The sequence below is a fragment of the Zalophus californianus genome, chromosome 15 (genome assembly GCF_009762305.2).
Source record: "Zalophus californianus isolate mZalCal1 chromosome 15, mZalCal1.pri.v2, whole genome shotgun sequence".
Classification (NCBI taxonomy): Eukaryota; Metazoa; Chordata; class Mammalia; order Carnivora; family Otariidae; genus Zalophus; species Zalophus californianus.
The window spans coordinates 5391759-5407589 of NC_045609.1; the positions used below are offsets into that span (position 1 = coordinate 5391759).

Genomic DNA, 15831 nt, shown 5'->3' on the forward strand with positions numbered 1-15831 from the left:
GATTTCACTGTTATTGTAGCTGATGCTAATCCAATTCATGTGTCTATGCTAAGAGTTTCAAAATGAGTACCAACTGCTAGACATATCAAGGGGGAAAAAAAAAAAGGAGTCTTAGATCTTTCTGACCCAGCTGAGCCTATAATAGCTGTCTCACCAGGGAAGTGTGTTTCCTAAAGTAAGCAAAACCCCTTACCTCTACAAAAAAAAAAAAAAAAAAAAAAAAAATCAAAGTGAATATTTAATGCAGAATTCAACTTTCAAACTTGATTACACTGTTGATTTTTAAAACTGGGTAAGCTTCCATCAGAAGTGGGTCTTGGCATCCTGCCTTTCCTGCTATATCTCTAGGACCCCAGCAGCATTACAATCCCCTCCTCAAATAAACAGTCCAAACACCGCACAGAAGACCTTCAAAGAGAATTCCAAATATTGCCTTTTTAATTGAAGACATCAAGATTGATTTTTCAGATGTGGAAAGAAAAGCGTTCACAGATTTTCTTATTCATTCATACAACTGGTTCCAACGACGTTGCTGAATCTCTAAATAAGTTTTTGAGCCATCTGAGCGGGGAGCGGAGCATAAGCCGCAGAAATACAGGAAGATTTTAAGCATTTGTGGGAAAAAATGACTTATTTATTCATCAAGGTAAGACGAAACAATCATTGTAATTCAGGATGCCTGAGCTGTGATTGTAATATTTTAAAACTGATTAACTGTGAACTACAACATCAATTTCCATTCATTACCTGACTGTCCAGGAACAAACCCATTTCTAACCTCCGATGGACTTCTCCAGCTGAACAATGCCACCTGGGCAGGTGCAATTTCTCACACCCATCACTGCATCGACCAACTACTTTCTCTTCAGCCTGCTGTATCTCCCATACTCTCCGTCTGTGAGAGACACCCCCCACCACCACGTCTCCCAAGATCAAAGCACTTCTCTCTCTCTCTCTGCATTTGATTATTCCTCCAAATCTGCCTTGGGGTGGTGCGGAGACTCTCAGACTCTGGTGAACAAGCCCTGGGGTGGGTGCAGCGATCTCCTAGCAGTCTCCCTCCCGTGGGTTCCTCACTGCCCAGGGGACAGAATCCCTGTTCTTTTTGTTTGAGATGTCAGATTTCTTCATCGTCTGTCCTCATCTCTTCTGTTCAATCACATCTCCCCGCCCTCCACTCGTCCAACTGACTGTTCAGTTCCTCGACTCTGAAATCCTCTGTTCCTGCCACATTCCACTCGTTGTATAATCATCGTTCCAGATCCCTTGTCTTTGTGCAAAACACCACTGTGTCCGTCCACCTGGGGGGATGCTGCCCCACAGGGAACATTAGGCAATGTCTAGAGACACTTTTGCTTATCCCGCTGATGGCCAGTGGGGAGTGTTACTACTACCGACCGGGTAGAAGTCAGGATGCTGATTAACACCCTGCAATTTACAGAACCACACCCCATGAAAAACAACTCTCTGACCCCAAATCTCAGTAGTGCCAAGTTTCAGGACCCCTGTGCCATAGCAAGTTCTGGTTCCGGGTCCCAGCAGGGCTGCAGAGGGAAAAAGGGAAGGTTGGCGGGGGGCGGGGCTTGGGGGTGTCTTCCTCGAGGGCTCCCTTTCAGGCCTAGGACTAGTGACTACTTACATCTACTATCTCTGAATTCTCCAGAGCTCTGTTCCTTTCTCGCTAGCTTGTTACTTCAATCCCCTGTTACAGTTACTAATTCTTTACAATTTTTTCTTGTTCAGACTTCTGTGTGCTGCTGCTCTCCTGCTTGGACCCTGACCTACACAGCTTTAAGCATCCCTTCGTTCCAACAGATACTGTGCGAGGACTCAGTACACTTCCTGACACGGCACTGGGAACTGAGGCGGCAGCACGAACGACATCAACCTGGCTTCCGTCCTCCTCAAGCTTGTGGTTCATGAGTCAACCCAGACAGAAAGACATCCTCAACATCTTACACAGCAAGAGGATGATGGCATTGTGAAAAATGACTGGAGAGCCCAACTTATTATGGAAGGCCGGAGAAATGGTTGAGTATAGGTTCGTATACTCTTAATGAAATCAACAGACCGAAATGATCAAATTTTCATTTTAATTCAGTGATTCAACTATCCAGCCACAATGGGGTTTTGAGGCAGGGAGGTTGGCAGACCATTTGGAACTCAAAGATTTGACACAATAATCTTTTTTCTTAGAAGTAGTAGAATTCATTTCAGATTTAGTTCAATGAAAAGATTTTTTTTTGTTGTTAAAGATTTTATTTATTTATTTGAGAGAGAGAGAGAGAGAGAGCGCACAAGAAGAGGGCAGAGGCAGAGGGAGAGGGAGAAGCAGACTCCCGGCTGAGCAGGGAGCCTGACAATGGACTCCATCCCAGGACCCTGCGATCATGACCTGAGCAGAAGGCAGATGCTTAATTTTCTCACCATCCATTTCTTCTTTTTCAGGTGGACTCTTCTATCATTATACAGTTTGTTCATTTTCATGATTATGAGCTTCTTGGATCAACTATCTCTTTTTATGCATTTCTATTTATCACAGCGCTGACCCTAAGGCTTAACACAGACTGGATACTCACTATGTGGTTATTGAATTAATAAATGCGTGAGTTTTCTACCTTGATAATTTAAATCATATTCAGGTGAAAAAGCACTGAACCAGATATCATGAGAGCTGCCTTGTAATCCCATCCCTGGCACTAAAGAATTTGGACACTCAGGGTACCTGGGTGGTTCAGTCATTTGAGCATCCAACTCTTGATTTTGGCTCAGGTCACAACCTTGGGGTCCTGGGATCGAGTCCCACATCAGGCTCCATGCTCAGTGTGGAGTCTGCTTCTCCCTTTCCCTCCCCCTGCTTGTGCTCTCATCCTCTCTCTCTCAAATAGATAAATAAATAAAATCTTAAAAAAAAAAAAAGAACTTAGAAAGTCCATATTCCCTCTGGAACTCACCTTTCTCTTTTCTAAGGAATTTGGAAGAGAGGTTTTTCAAAGTCTCATTAAGTTCTAAAATTCTAAGATACAGCATTAGAAGACAAGAACGTAAAAATATTAACTATCTTGATTCTTTCATTGTATGGAACAGTATGACTTGAGTGCACCTGACACCCCTGGACCCAATTGTGTCACTTGTAAAAGAAAGTTGACCTATGACAGAGGTTAGCAAACCATGACCCTTGGGCCAAACGGCGGAGTTCAGTCTTTGGGACAGACGATATTTACAATCTCATCCTTTATGGAAATCGTTTGTCAAGCCCCAGTCTGCAAGCTACCTCCTACTTCTCCTTCTTATGTCTCTGCTATGACTTTCCAAATAACCCATGGACCATCTAAAAGTTTTCAACAAGGTTTTTCAAATCAAAAATTTAGTGCATTTTGATTAATGGCCTACCCACATATTAATGACATTGGACTGCTTTTATTTTGAACAGAGTCAAAAGCTTTCGAAAGAGTACTGTTAGAACCACGATGGATTTGTCACTTTACAGACAAGAGCTGGAAGTGATCCATAATATAGATGTGAAAATAAGTAATACGATATTTACATATTTGCCTTTAGAACTCTAGCCACTAGATGTCTGAATGGCTGACATATAGCAGGTAAGCAGTAATTTCTAGTTAGGTGGATGAAGCAAGAAAGTGGGCCTTCTCAAAGACTTCTCCAGGGATGCTATGTATTGTCTCTGTAAGGACTTGCAGTAGGAGGAAGGTCTGCCACTTTAAAGCGTTGGGATAGGCACACATGACAAACTACTGTCCCCACCCCTTTCTTTCCATTACTAAAACCACAAATGGTCTCTTAGATATACTTCTTTTCTAGTGGAAACGTGCTTATTTCATAGTCAGATCATGCTTGCTCAGGGCATGCTATCATTCAAGTCACATCATTGAACTGAACAAATATAATGTCTCTCTGTCTTCTACATTTCTGGATTTTATCTTTCCTGCTTAATATATTTTTTTTTTTATAAAGCATACCTATCAATAACAGCTCCATAGAAAAAGACAAGCCCAAATGATCGCAGCTGATATAATCCTAGTAAGGCATACTTGGTTTTGTGATCAGCCTGCAAATATCCTCACATCACCCCTAGATTTCATTCTGGAAAAGGAACCAAAATAAAATCCATTTAGGCTGTAGGAAAGGCTGAGGCTGTGAAATATTTTAAGTTTATCACCCTATCAGTTAACCAATGTGACTACAGGCATCGTGGCATGTGGTCCCTATGGTCCTATCGTGTGCACACAGAATGGCAAGTTATATAAGGAAGACACAGGAGACCTAAGGGGGACAAATAACCCTGGGCGCATAGGCCCTCGTGAGACTGACGTGGCTGGTGGGGTCAGAAGGGTGCCTGAAAGATTTTGCTCTCTACAAAGCCTTTGCCTGTTGTCCTCCCTCATTGCACCGGAAATACTAAAATCTTTTGTATTTTTAGGATTTCTCTGTCTTTGGGTTATGTCCTCAAAATGCAAATAACTCTTGCAGAGAACCATCTTAATTTCTAATTAGCTATTACCTAAGTTAATGCAAAGCTAAAGTGAAGTCCTAGAGAATGCAAGAGTAGAAATAAGAAGGGGCACCTGGGTGGCTCGTTTGGTTAAGCACCTGCCTTTGGCTCAGGTCATGATCCCGGGCTCCTGGGATCAAGTCCCGCGTCACATGGGGCTCCCAGTTCAGCGGGGATTCTGCTTCTCCCTCTCCCCTTGCCACCCTCCCTTTCTCTCCAATAAATAAATAAAATCTTAAAAAAAAAAAGAGAGAGAGAAGAACAAGGATCAAAAACAGAAAGCTGTGTGTGTGTGCGTGTGTGCTGCACGCACGCACACATGCAGGCTTATGTGGTCAAAGACGCACAAGGATTATGCTTATGGGGGACTGAGGGTAAGAGGGAACTTAGGTGGATGGGTGTCAGGGAGGGAGAGGCAAGCGGAGAGACGGCATCGCAGGGACCAGCACCCGAGGGCACTGCCAATCTGTGTCTTTATGTATTTGCTTTGTTTAAAAGGCAGAGCACAGCAGGGAGGGAGATCGGAACAGGACCACTGGGGGCAGCGCTCAATTCTCTAACAGCGTTTAAGTCGGGGGTCGGCAAAACTATGCCTCATGAGCCAAATACAGCCCATTGTCTGTTTTCCTTGTATGGCCGTTAGCTATGCATAATTTTGACATTTTTTAAATGGTGGAAATGAAAAAAATCTCCAGAGATGAGTAATACTTCTTAACCCCTGAAAATATGAAATGCACATTTCCGTGTCCATAAACAAAGCCTACCGGGACACAGGCATGCTCATTCATTTATGTGTTGTGTTTGGTTCATTTCTCGTGACTACAGCAGAGCTGGGTAGCTATAACCAAGAACACAGGGTCCACAAAGCATAAACACTTAGTAGCTGCCCTTTATAGAGAAAGTTTTCCGCCCCTGGTTTAAGTCATGTAGCTCCGGCTTCTTCACACAGCATATTCTACTCAGAAAATAAAACTCTTGCTCTTAATGCAACCCACCATTTTTGTTGGGCAGTTTAGGGATCATTTGCTCTTCCTTGAGTCTGTATCTTAAGTGAGTCTCAGCCCCCACACCAGTTGCTTATCAGAAACATCTACAGCACCTCCCCCTGAGAGAAGCTAGATAAATGCAATTTTCTCCGTAAGTTTCCATCTCCTCTGGCACGAAGTCCTGATATACAAGGCTTCCCAGGCTCTTGCCTGGCTGGCCAACTTTTTGATATACCTAGCCCAGGGCGCGGATGAAGTGGATTTAGTATTTTTGTTTGTTTTTCCTTGACCTTGGAATGGAACTGACTAGCCATAGCAAAAGCAAGTGGGAAGGAACCAACCCGCCAGAATTGAGAAAGCTGGGGAGCAATCTGGTGGAGACCTGGGTCGGAAGCAGGATCTCTGGAGACTGATGGAAGCGTTGGCTAAAGAGCTGGAAACTAGTACTGGAAAGAGCTACAGGTGGGGGGTAGGGTGGTCAGAACATAGGAGGTTTTGCTACCAGCCCTGGTAAAGAAACAAACACGCACAAATTTAATATAGACAAAGAGTTGTCTCTGAGCTAGCCCTATGTTACTCAGTTTTCAGGCCTGTATTGAATTTGTGTCTTGTTTATTTCAGGAGTCTGTGTATCGGAGACAGGAAGCAGACATTCATTGTGAAATTTCTTAATGAATAAATGTAAAATTTCCTATAGACTAGTTCTCACCCCAATTTTGATACCTAAGCCCCCATTTGGGTACTGAGAAATAGTCTCAGTGTACCAGTTCCAGTGACTTTTTCTCATCGTCCAATCTGTCTTGGTAACCTGTTTGCTTTCCTATGTTTGATGGGTCTTGGGTCCGTCCTTAGACTTATCAGTTGCTTCCTAAGCACTAGCCCCATAGCTAGAGTCTTGCTACTCTTTCAAACACATGGCACAAATATGCCTATTACAAATGAGGCAATGAGAGCTCTAGGAGGTTAAAAGTTTGAACCATCATCTCCCCAGGTTCCCTGATCTATAGGGATACCTTGGTTTCTAAAAGTGCCATGGGCAATGTCCTATAATCTGATATTTGAGACCCCCTCCTAATCTCATCATTTCTATGCCCCAGCACACTGCACGTCCTCTGGGCTAGTTCTTGGTTTCCATCCCCCATTGTGTCTCAGGGACAACTGTCTCAAGCCACAACTGACTCCAAAGTATAACCAAATATCCCAAATTCAGTGATGTAAATGTTAGCCATATGTGGTTTGTAAATTATTTTAGTGACTCCTGGAGTCCCATGGAAGGCCTTAGGCATCACCTGGAATAATTTAGAGGGACAGAGGGAAAACCTTTGGGTACTCTAGGGATTTTATCCCCATGGAGCCAGAAAAGTTCCTGCTTTTTTTCTATTTTATTTAAACAATGGATTTGGTAAAAGAAAAGTTTGAAAACCAATGGTGATGAGACATTATTTTAGCTCGAGATTACCAGGGGTGATAGTTAAAACAATTAACAGCATGACACAGGAATTGGCCTATCAGAATGGATACTTGTACTGGGGTCTACCAGAAGTCACCTTTTAGTTATTGCATCCAGGAGAGATTGGGAGAGCCATGGGTGGGGACATCAGATGACCAGGGCAGTAGGGGAGTACAAGGGACCCACAGGGAACCCAGACCACTGCCATTTACCAACCAGTAAGAAAATAGTTTAATTTTCATAACCAGTATGGCTACATCTTGGAAGTTACACAGTAAATCAGGGATAGTTAGGACTCTAACTTAGATCTTCATTTCCTGGGAAAAAATATAAAACTCTTATAAAACTTACTAGCAGTTATGTTACTATCTTTAACAATGATCTCAACATGTCAGAAAATAAATGATCTTCCTTGAATCTCTAGCTTTATCAACAATTCATGTCAATGAAAAAGTAGGCATTGCATAACCTATTATAGAATGCAGTGATGTACTTACTTTTACATTTATGTATTTTCATGGATTCTAAAACGAGAGGTGCTAAAGACACCTAGTTATTTTTTTTTAAATATTTGCAAATTCTATTCATGGAAATAGACCATCCTGTTAGATATCCTTCTTTTTTAGTCAATTTTCACAAAATCTAGAATCACTGCACATAGTTACTAAGAGCATGATGAGGCTGCAAGAATCTAATCATCAGAGAATACTTTTTGGGAAAACCATGTATCTGTTTATCATTTTCTAGTTTGTCAATGAGCATTTTCTAAAAGAAATTCTGACATGCATGATTAGTTACAATAGTTCTTTTGCTCTCCCTCTGGAATGATAAAGCATAATTACTGGCTTATATAACATGGTACCTCACTTGTAAATTTAAGAAAGAAGCTCCTTGTGTTGACAGTTCTTTTTTTTTTTAAGATTTATTTATTTATTCATGAGAGATAGAGACAGACAGACAGAGAGAGAGAGAGAGAGAGAGAGGCAGAGGGAGAAGCAGGCTCCCAAGGAGTAGGGAGCCTGATGCGGGACTCGATCCCAGGACCCTGGGATCATGACCTGAGCCAAAGGCAGACGCTTAACCATCTGAGCCACCCAGGCGCCCTTTGTTGACAGCTCTAATGTCTGCCATCTGTTTGCAGGGGATGAAGCCCTGGTGCTCCCCTAATTGGCCATAAATTAGGTTCCAGCAGCAGGCTCTTGACAGGAGCCTTAAGTTACAGTGGTTGTTGGTGTTGGTTGCTTTGTTTTGTTTTGCTTTTTAAGGCGTGAGTTCAACATTTGGTGGGAAGACCTGCTTCTCCTCTAAGATACAGAAATGCACATTCTCACTTCTACAGAAATGCACATTCTGACTTCTGCAGGCAGGCCATGTTCTCTATACTTCTCCCCTCTCCAGGGGTTCGCTCTGTATATATTCCGAAGGACAAACTTCTGCCAGATAGAAAAACTGCTAAATCAGAGGGGTTCCTGTGCCTTCTGCGAGAAGAGGAGAGCACATTCGTTGAACGCTTACTACACATCCTGTGATGTGCACGGACCTTCACATATAATAAACTGTTTGATCTTCAAAACAACCTTAACTTTACGTAATCCCATTTTGCAGATAGGGAAACTGAGACTTAGAATTTATGTAACTGCCCATAATCTCAAAACATCGTGTAGTCAGGATTCAACTATTGGGTTTTATTTGACAAAGCCCATGCATCACCCAGAGCACACTATATATATGATTAGGTTTGAAAAAAAAGAAAATTGGATGAGGGCAAAAGTGTGTATACGATGCTACGTGGCATTCCCTCACTCCTCAGGACCGCCCTTAACTCAGTTGAAGAAGCAGGACCAGACTGCCCACAAAATCCCACCTAGTTTGTTTCTCTGATTAATCTGGGCTTACTGTTTACCAGGAAATCTTATCAAGTTATTCAACTTCCATGGGCTTCCACTTCCTCTTCTATTGAACATCCTGTCTACTTTCCAGCTGGGATCCCATGCATGTGGAAATTCATAAATTATTAAAGGACTGTAGGGATATAGACCAATATGATTCCCTGTCCACCCCAGTCACCTGGCACATCCACAGCCTCAGAAAGTCGAGTCAGATTTTCTCGCTTTAAACTTTATTTTATTTTATTTTTTTAAGATTCTATTTATTTATTTATTTGACAGAGAGAGACACAGCGAGAGAGGGAACACAAGCAGGGGGAGTGGGAGAGGGAGAAGCAGGCTTCCCGCGGAGCAGGGAGCCCGATGAGGGGCTCGATCCCAGGACCCTGGGACCATGACCTGAGCTGAAGGCAGATGCTTAACGACTGAGCCACCCAGGCGTCCCTATTATTTTTCTTTTTAAAAGATTTTACTTCGAAGTCATCTCTACACCCAACGTGGGGCTCAAACTCATGGCTCCAAGATCAAGAGTCACATGCTCTACTGACTGAGCCAGCCAGGCGCCCCTCTTGCTTTATACTTTAGAGGCAAGGTCAAGACCATCTGAGTTCCTGTAACTTTCCTGATCTACATCTCTACAAATTTTCTACCTCTCCTTTTAGAAATAAAAAAAAAAAAAGAAAGAAACCTATGTTCTCCAAATATTCTTTTCTTGTTTGCTCACCATCTCTTCCTCTGTGGCCCCATTTCCATCAAATATTCCCTCTAGTATTTCGTTTGCTCCATCTTCCTGGATGTGTGTGCGTGCTCATCACGCGGACACTCTCCAGGTGCCCACCAATGCCTCATGCTGCACCTCCCTTCGTCCCTCCTTCCCTCCTTAGCTTCTACCAAGTTCCTGAAGGAAAGAGCCCTTAGTCTGGGTGATCTCACTTCCCCAGTGCCTACTCACTCCCTGCAGGCTGGACACCATTCTCACCACCTGACCGAAACTTTTTTCCTCTATCTGTATACCTCTTGGCTTCCACCTGCGCAGAATGCAGCTGACTGTCCTTCCTCTCGTGAATCTTCTCTTGGCTTGTGAGGTTTCCAGCATGGCTCTGATAGCCAACGCTTTAGTATTATTTACTGTTTTTTTTTTTTTTTTTTCATCCTCCTGCCTCATTCTTAAATGTAAGAATTTTCCCAACTTCTAAACTTGGTCCTTTTATCTTCTTCTCTCTTCTTTCATGCAATTCCATCCAATGCCGTGGCTTCAGCTGTTAACTTTACATGAGCAATTTTTAAGTGAATTTTAAGTTGACTCTAACAAGAGCTCTTGTCTTACTTTTTCTATCTCCTGCTGGGCATCTGTTCCTGAGTGTCCATCTTGTACGTCACATTCATTATATTTGTAATGGAATACCATGGTGCCTCCCAAATGGATTCCTCTATACTCCCTCCAGATGTTCTCGATCCTGAGTACACCCCTAATTCCTTCTATGCCTTTTACATTCAGTCAAGAAGTAAGCCCTTTGGTTTCACCTCTTCATTGTAATGCAGTCCCCTTGTAACAGGTCTCATGATCACCGCTTGGATGTACAGATGCTAAGCAGATATTCTGCCTCTTATTCATCTTACTCAGTATTCTCAGATTAGTCTAGCAATACAGTGATAGAGTGGCACTATTTTGTCGCATAAAACTCTCAGTTACCCTCATCCCAACATTGAGTGAACCAGCCCCGACGTGTCTGTGAACTCACCTGCCCCAGCACCTCTGCCAACCACCCTGACCCAGCCTCCCCCCTCCCCCGGCCAGCTGCAATGGTTGTTCCCTTAGGAGAACTGTTGTCCTGTTCAAACTATTTCTATTGCCTGTACTTCCAGATCCACCCAATCATGCCCTGTCCTTCACAAAGACTTCCCTGATTCTCCTTAGTAGTCGTCACTCCCTTCGCGGGAGTCCCCTAAGTGTGTGCTCTGGACCCTTCCCACTTTCTGTCTTGTGCATAGGTCACAGATTCTCTTGTAGAAGCAAACCCCCAAAACCAGCATCTGTGCTGCTCCTCGGATTCTTCTCATGGCACCAAACCCAAAGACTTGCACGTGGTAGATCCTCAGTAAGATGTTAGGCAAATGAAGGAAACAACTGGGTAATGGTTGTTTGTTGGAACCAGATAAAGAATATCTGTGTTAGAGACATTCACGGACACCCCGTTCTGCGGTTATGCCATTGATCTTGTTCTAGGGGCCTCCAGAATTGAGATCGGTATATCAGGTGGGATCCCTCTCTACCTAGAGCTTGCTGAGCCCCACATGCACCTCCATCATTCTGGACTGCTCACATCCGGCCCCCAGGGGCAGGCTATCCCAACACCCACAGCCTATCCAGATCTATTGACTTCACGAAACGGGTGTTTGCAGTTCTTTCTCTTGAGTCAGCCACTTGGCTTTTCTGATATACTTCTCCACACACAGCAACGAGGAAGAGTCTGGAGGACTGCTTCCAGATCGCGCACACACATTTTACCCAGGCCCTTGGAGCGTCAGTAATCGGGGATTTGCAGTTTAACTGATAAAGCACGCAGGCAATGAGACTAGCAAAGCCAGATGGAGAGAACGAACAGGGATGGACATCATCAAACACACTTGTCATGGCCCTAAATATACACCTATGTCTGAAATGTTTTCTCCCAAAGCATCTTCCTTAAATGCTTCCCTTATAGGAATCTGAGGATGGGAGAATCGAGAGAACTAGAACATGCTGAAGGATGATCCATTTCTTAGTAGTAATAATAATACTAACATTATTATATATTCTATAGCAGTAATAATAATTATTATTCTAAAAATTTACCCAAATAGCTAGCATTGTTAAGATACTGCCCAGTAAAAACAAAAGAAGAAAAACAAAAACCAAAACCAAAACCAACAACAAAACACAAAAAAACCACTGGGATCCATGATTTCCTTGCGTCTCGTGAATCCTGACAACATTTCTGTGACATTGCATGATGGTCCATGCTTGTAAACAAGCTAACTGCAGTGGGGCTCACACTGGTTAAGCACCCTGTGGAAACTCTCAAGGCCAGAATGGCAGAGCCAGCCACTTCCAAGAATGATAGGGAATGAGAATCAAATATACAGCCCATTTTAAAATGAAAGAATATCAAACAAGTGTTAATAACTCCATAAAACAACATCTAATTCCAAGAATTTATGCACGGCATGGATCGGAGCGTGCAGTACGCAGAATAACGCAGTGTACTCACTCTCTGTCGATGACGAGGCAGGTCACAGCCTCTGCGGCAATCACGTTTGCTGTCCTCACATCCTCCCTATATAAAAAAAAGAGGGAGATGTTGAAGTAAAATAACCTTTACCATCAAAGAAAAGTGATCATTGCGATCAATTTCAGGAAACACAATGAATTAGGTATACCCCTCGATTTATCCATCCCCAGGGTTATGATTCGCTCATGTCTCAAATTTCTTTGTCCTGTGGAACCACCTTACTCTTGCCATGAATCCCTGAAATCCTACAGTTATAATCCAGAAGTTAGAATTTTCGATCTTAAAGTATCATTTATACAAGGGAAACAAAATTTTATATCCTCATTCCCTGTGCTCTTTTTGGGAATTCAGGAGTTAACTGGATAATGATGAGGACGGTAATGACGTAATGAGAGTTTTTAAAGGACCTGAAGATATATTTCTGAGGACTGAGTGATCCATTTGTGTATGAATTTATTCTTATAACCTTGAGAACAATGGATCTGTTTTAATTATCACCTTAGAGACCCTGTTTTAATGTGGCTAACGTTTTGGCAACTTCTAACACACAGTTATTCATCTATACCAGAGTTCTCGGTTCTTCAAGAGTATCTGACAAATCTTAATGGCTCTGATTGGAATATGTATATACTGTTTGGAAATATCCGATTTGTCACTGTAGGCATATCTAGGGATTTCTTAAACCTTTAAAAATGTGTCCTTATATTTCTCGTCTTACCCAGAGGTCAAAGACAGACTTTGTAAATTAACATTCACATTTCATTCTGAGCTACTAAAAATGTCATAGTATCACTGCATAGAAACAGTAAGTTATATATGAAAACGTACTCCTTTTCCTAGAAAAGTAAAATTTCAAAGTTAATATAATGATAAATATAAGTTTGAAATACATTACAGAGCAATATACAGAAATAATATACTGTTAATAATACATTATACAAATCATAATCCAATTATCAGAGGTCTCTAATAGTAGGCTGTTAAAGTCTTGAAAATAAAGATGTACCCACTGAATTTTTATTTTTTCAAAATACACTACATTCTCACATATATTCTGAACCCAGTACTTTTTCTACTGATATGTCTTTCACTGTGGCCACACCATGACATTGCAATTACAGTTGTGGGGTGCCTGGCTGGCTCAGTTGGTAGAGCATGCGACTCTTGATCTTGAGGTCATGAGTTCAAGCCCCACACTGGGTGTAGAGACGATTTAAATAAAAACTTTAAAAAAGTAAAGAAATAAAATTACAGTTGTTTTATAGTACCCATTAGTACTGAATATTTGGTAAACAAGTGCCCCCTTACTAAAATTATTTTTCAGAAATAGCTTGATGACGTTGTTAAGCATTCATATTTCACAGAGGCTTTAAAATCACGTTTCCACTTCCAAGGAACCCACACTGGGATTCTGGTAGAGGTGTGTTACATTTATACACTGATTTCAGAAGAAGGACTTTTTGATTATATTGATTTTCTGTACAATCACATCACATGGCCCTCCACTTGTTCGCAGCTAATTTTAGGTTAAGTGAAATTTCTTAATCTTTTTCACTAGGCCTTTTTTTTTTTTTAAAGAATTATATCATCACTTTCTCTTATGAAAGCAGTCTTTCCACTTCTGTTTCTCACAGGTTACTGCTATTAAAGGAGAGAAGCTATGAATGAGTGCATATCTTTAATCCACATGTCATACTAAGCTCGCTTCTGAGTCTACAACTTTCCTTCCAGTCTCCTCGCCCCCCCCGCAGGATTCTGTCAGTGCCTCCCTCACACCCCCACCTTCCAGCCAAACTGGCCACCTCTGTTCTCTGCTGAATATATCAGCCACCCCCCCGCCCCACCTACAGGCCCCTTCCCCAATTCATTAGAATTAACTAGACCAGGTTCTCCGCCCATCTGTTCTCACGGCCTGATGTACCTCTCGACCCAAGTACCTATGGTGGTTTGTCATCTATACGTTTATTTGTGGGGTCACTTGGTTGGAGATTCTATCTCCCTCCCACTAAAGCACAGGAGGGCAGGTTCCCTGGCTAGTTTTACTCCCCATCTTACCCCGAATGCAGGGGCATGCAGGAGGTGCCTACTAAGAGTGTGGTACAAGAATGGCAAAAGCACCACAGCCTTGAGTCCGTGCGTCGGACAAGCAGAGAGCAGGCTTTGCACTCACACTGTCTTGGTTTTATGAAGCAAGCTACAAGCTATATGAAAGCCTTGAAAGTGGGAATGATAAGAGCGCGCACTCCCTGGAGGGTATTAAATGTGACAGAGTTAAAGTTTATCATAACGCCCAGCTCATGGAGAGAAGCGCATTCTTCTGTGGATTCTGGCTCTTTCATCTGCTGTGTGGCCACGCTGTCCAGCGGTTTACGAAACGCTCCCACCCAACAGAATGCAGATACTCTTTCTGCTCCAAGGGCGCAGACGATATATTTTCAACTCCACGATCACACTTTCTGAGCAGGAATTTTTAGTGAAGGGGACACAACAATGGGCAGAAAACATGAGTAACGCCCAGTAGGTCTTTCATAAACTGTATGACTCCTCTCCTCTCCTTTCCTTTCTTTCTTTTCTTTTCATTCCTTCTCTCTGTCTTTCTCTCTCTCTTTCTTTGGTTTTATTTATTTGACAGAGAGAGAGAAAGTGCAGGAGCAGGGGGGAGCTGCAGAGGGAGAAGGAGACTCTCCGCTGAGCAGGGAGCCTGATGTAGGGCTTGATCCCAGGACCCTGAGATCATGACCTGAGCTGAAGGCAAGATACCCAACCAACTGAGCCACCCAGGCGCCCCAAGAACGACTTATTTCTTGGGAGGTTGCTCATGGTAGTACGTTACTACACCTTGCTGCTAGTCTAAAAAACCAAAAGAACACCTATCACAGCTTTACAGAAAACATATTAAATCTGAATTTTCCTAAAATAAATTACCATCTTGACAATTTAGTCAAGTCTTTAAAAATATAATATATACAAAATAATGCTTTGTTCTGAATATATTCTCTGGGCATATTCATCTTTTAATTATTTCATCACAAATTTGCAATATTTTAAAATTTTATTATATCATCTGGCCTAAATTGGATCTACTTTTTCAAGTGAATGCAATTTTCTTGCAACAAAAAGAAAACACATAAATGTTTTAAAATAGAGGTGGGGAAAAATAAAATATCAGAAGAGTCACAAAGTCAAGAGAAATTAGAACTATTTTATTTTAAAAAGGAAAATCTGTAAGTTATGGTCTACAGTCAGGCATAGTATCTAGTAAAGTAACATATGTCAAAACAGAGAAGAAGCATACCATGGGGAAAAGCAATATATTAATCATTAGATTATAATATTTGCCATTTACTCAGTACCTAGTATATATCAGGAACTGTATTAGGTGATTCGAACAAATCTCACTTAATGCAGATAGCAGAGGGTGGGTATTTAATCTCAGATTTACACAGGAGGATAAAGTTTAAGTAGCGCACCCGGAGTCAACCATAGCTGGTGAGTTGCTGCTTTGGAATTTGAACACAGATCTGGCTGGCTCCAGGGCTCATGTCTTTCCACAAAATACCACTCCTTATACACTCTGCTACCAGACTGCAATACGACAGCAATTCTAAATGCATTCTAATGCAAAATGACTTCAGTGCAGTAAGTCATAATGTCTGTCACCATAAAAAATATATTTAGTTGTTAATAAAAACAGCATTCATATGTTTCTGGCTGCTCAAGGGCA

General features: G+C 42.1%; 1 protein-coding gene across 2 annotated transcripts in view; it reads right to left on the reverse strand.

Moving 5' to 3' along the window:
• Positions 1–15831, reverse strand: part of PRKG1 (protein kinase cGMP-dependent 1) — a 1248815-nt gene that overhangs the window by 147009 nt on the left and 1085975 nt on the right. For both annotated transcript variants that reach the window (XM_027593906.2, XM_027593897.2), the window contains exon 8: positions 12087–12152. In XM_027593906.2, the coding sequence (XP_027449707.1) occupies positions 12087–12152 (66 nt within the window). The remainder of the gene's footprint in view (positions 1–12086; positions 12153–15831) is intronic.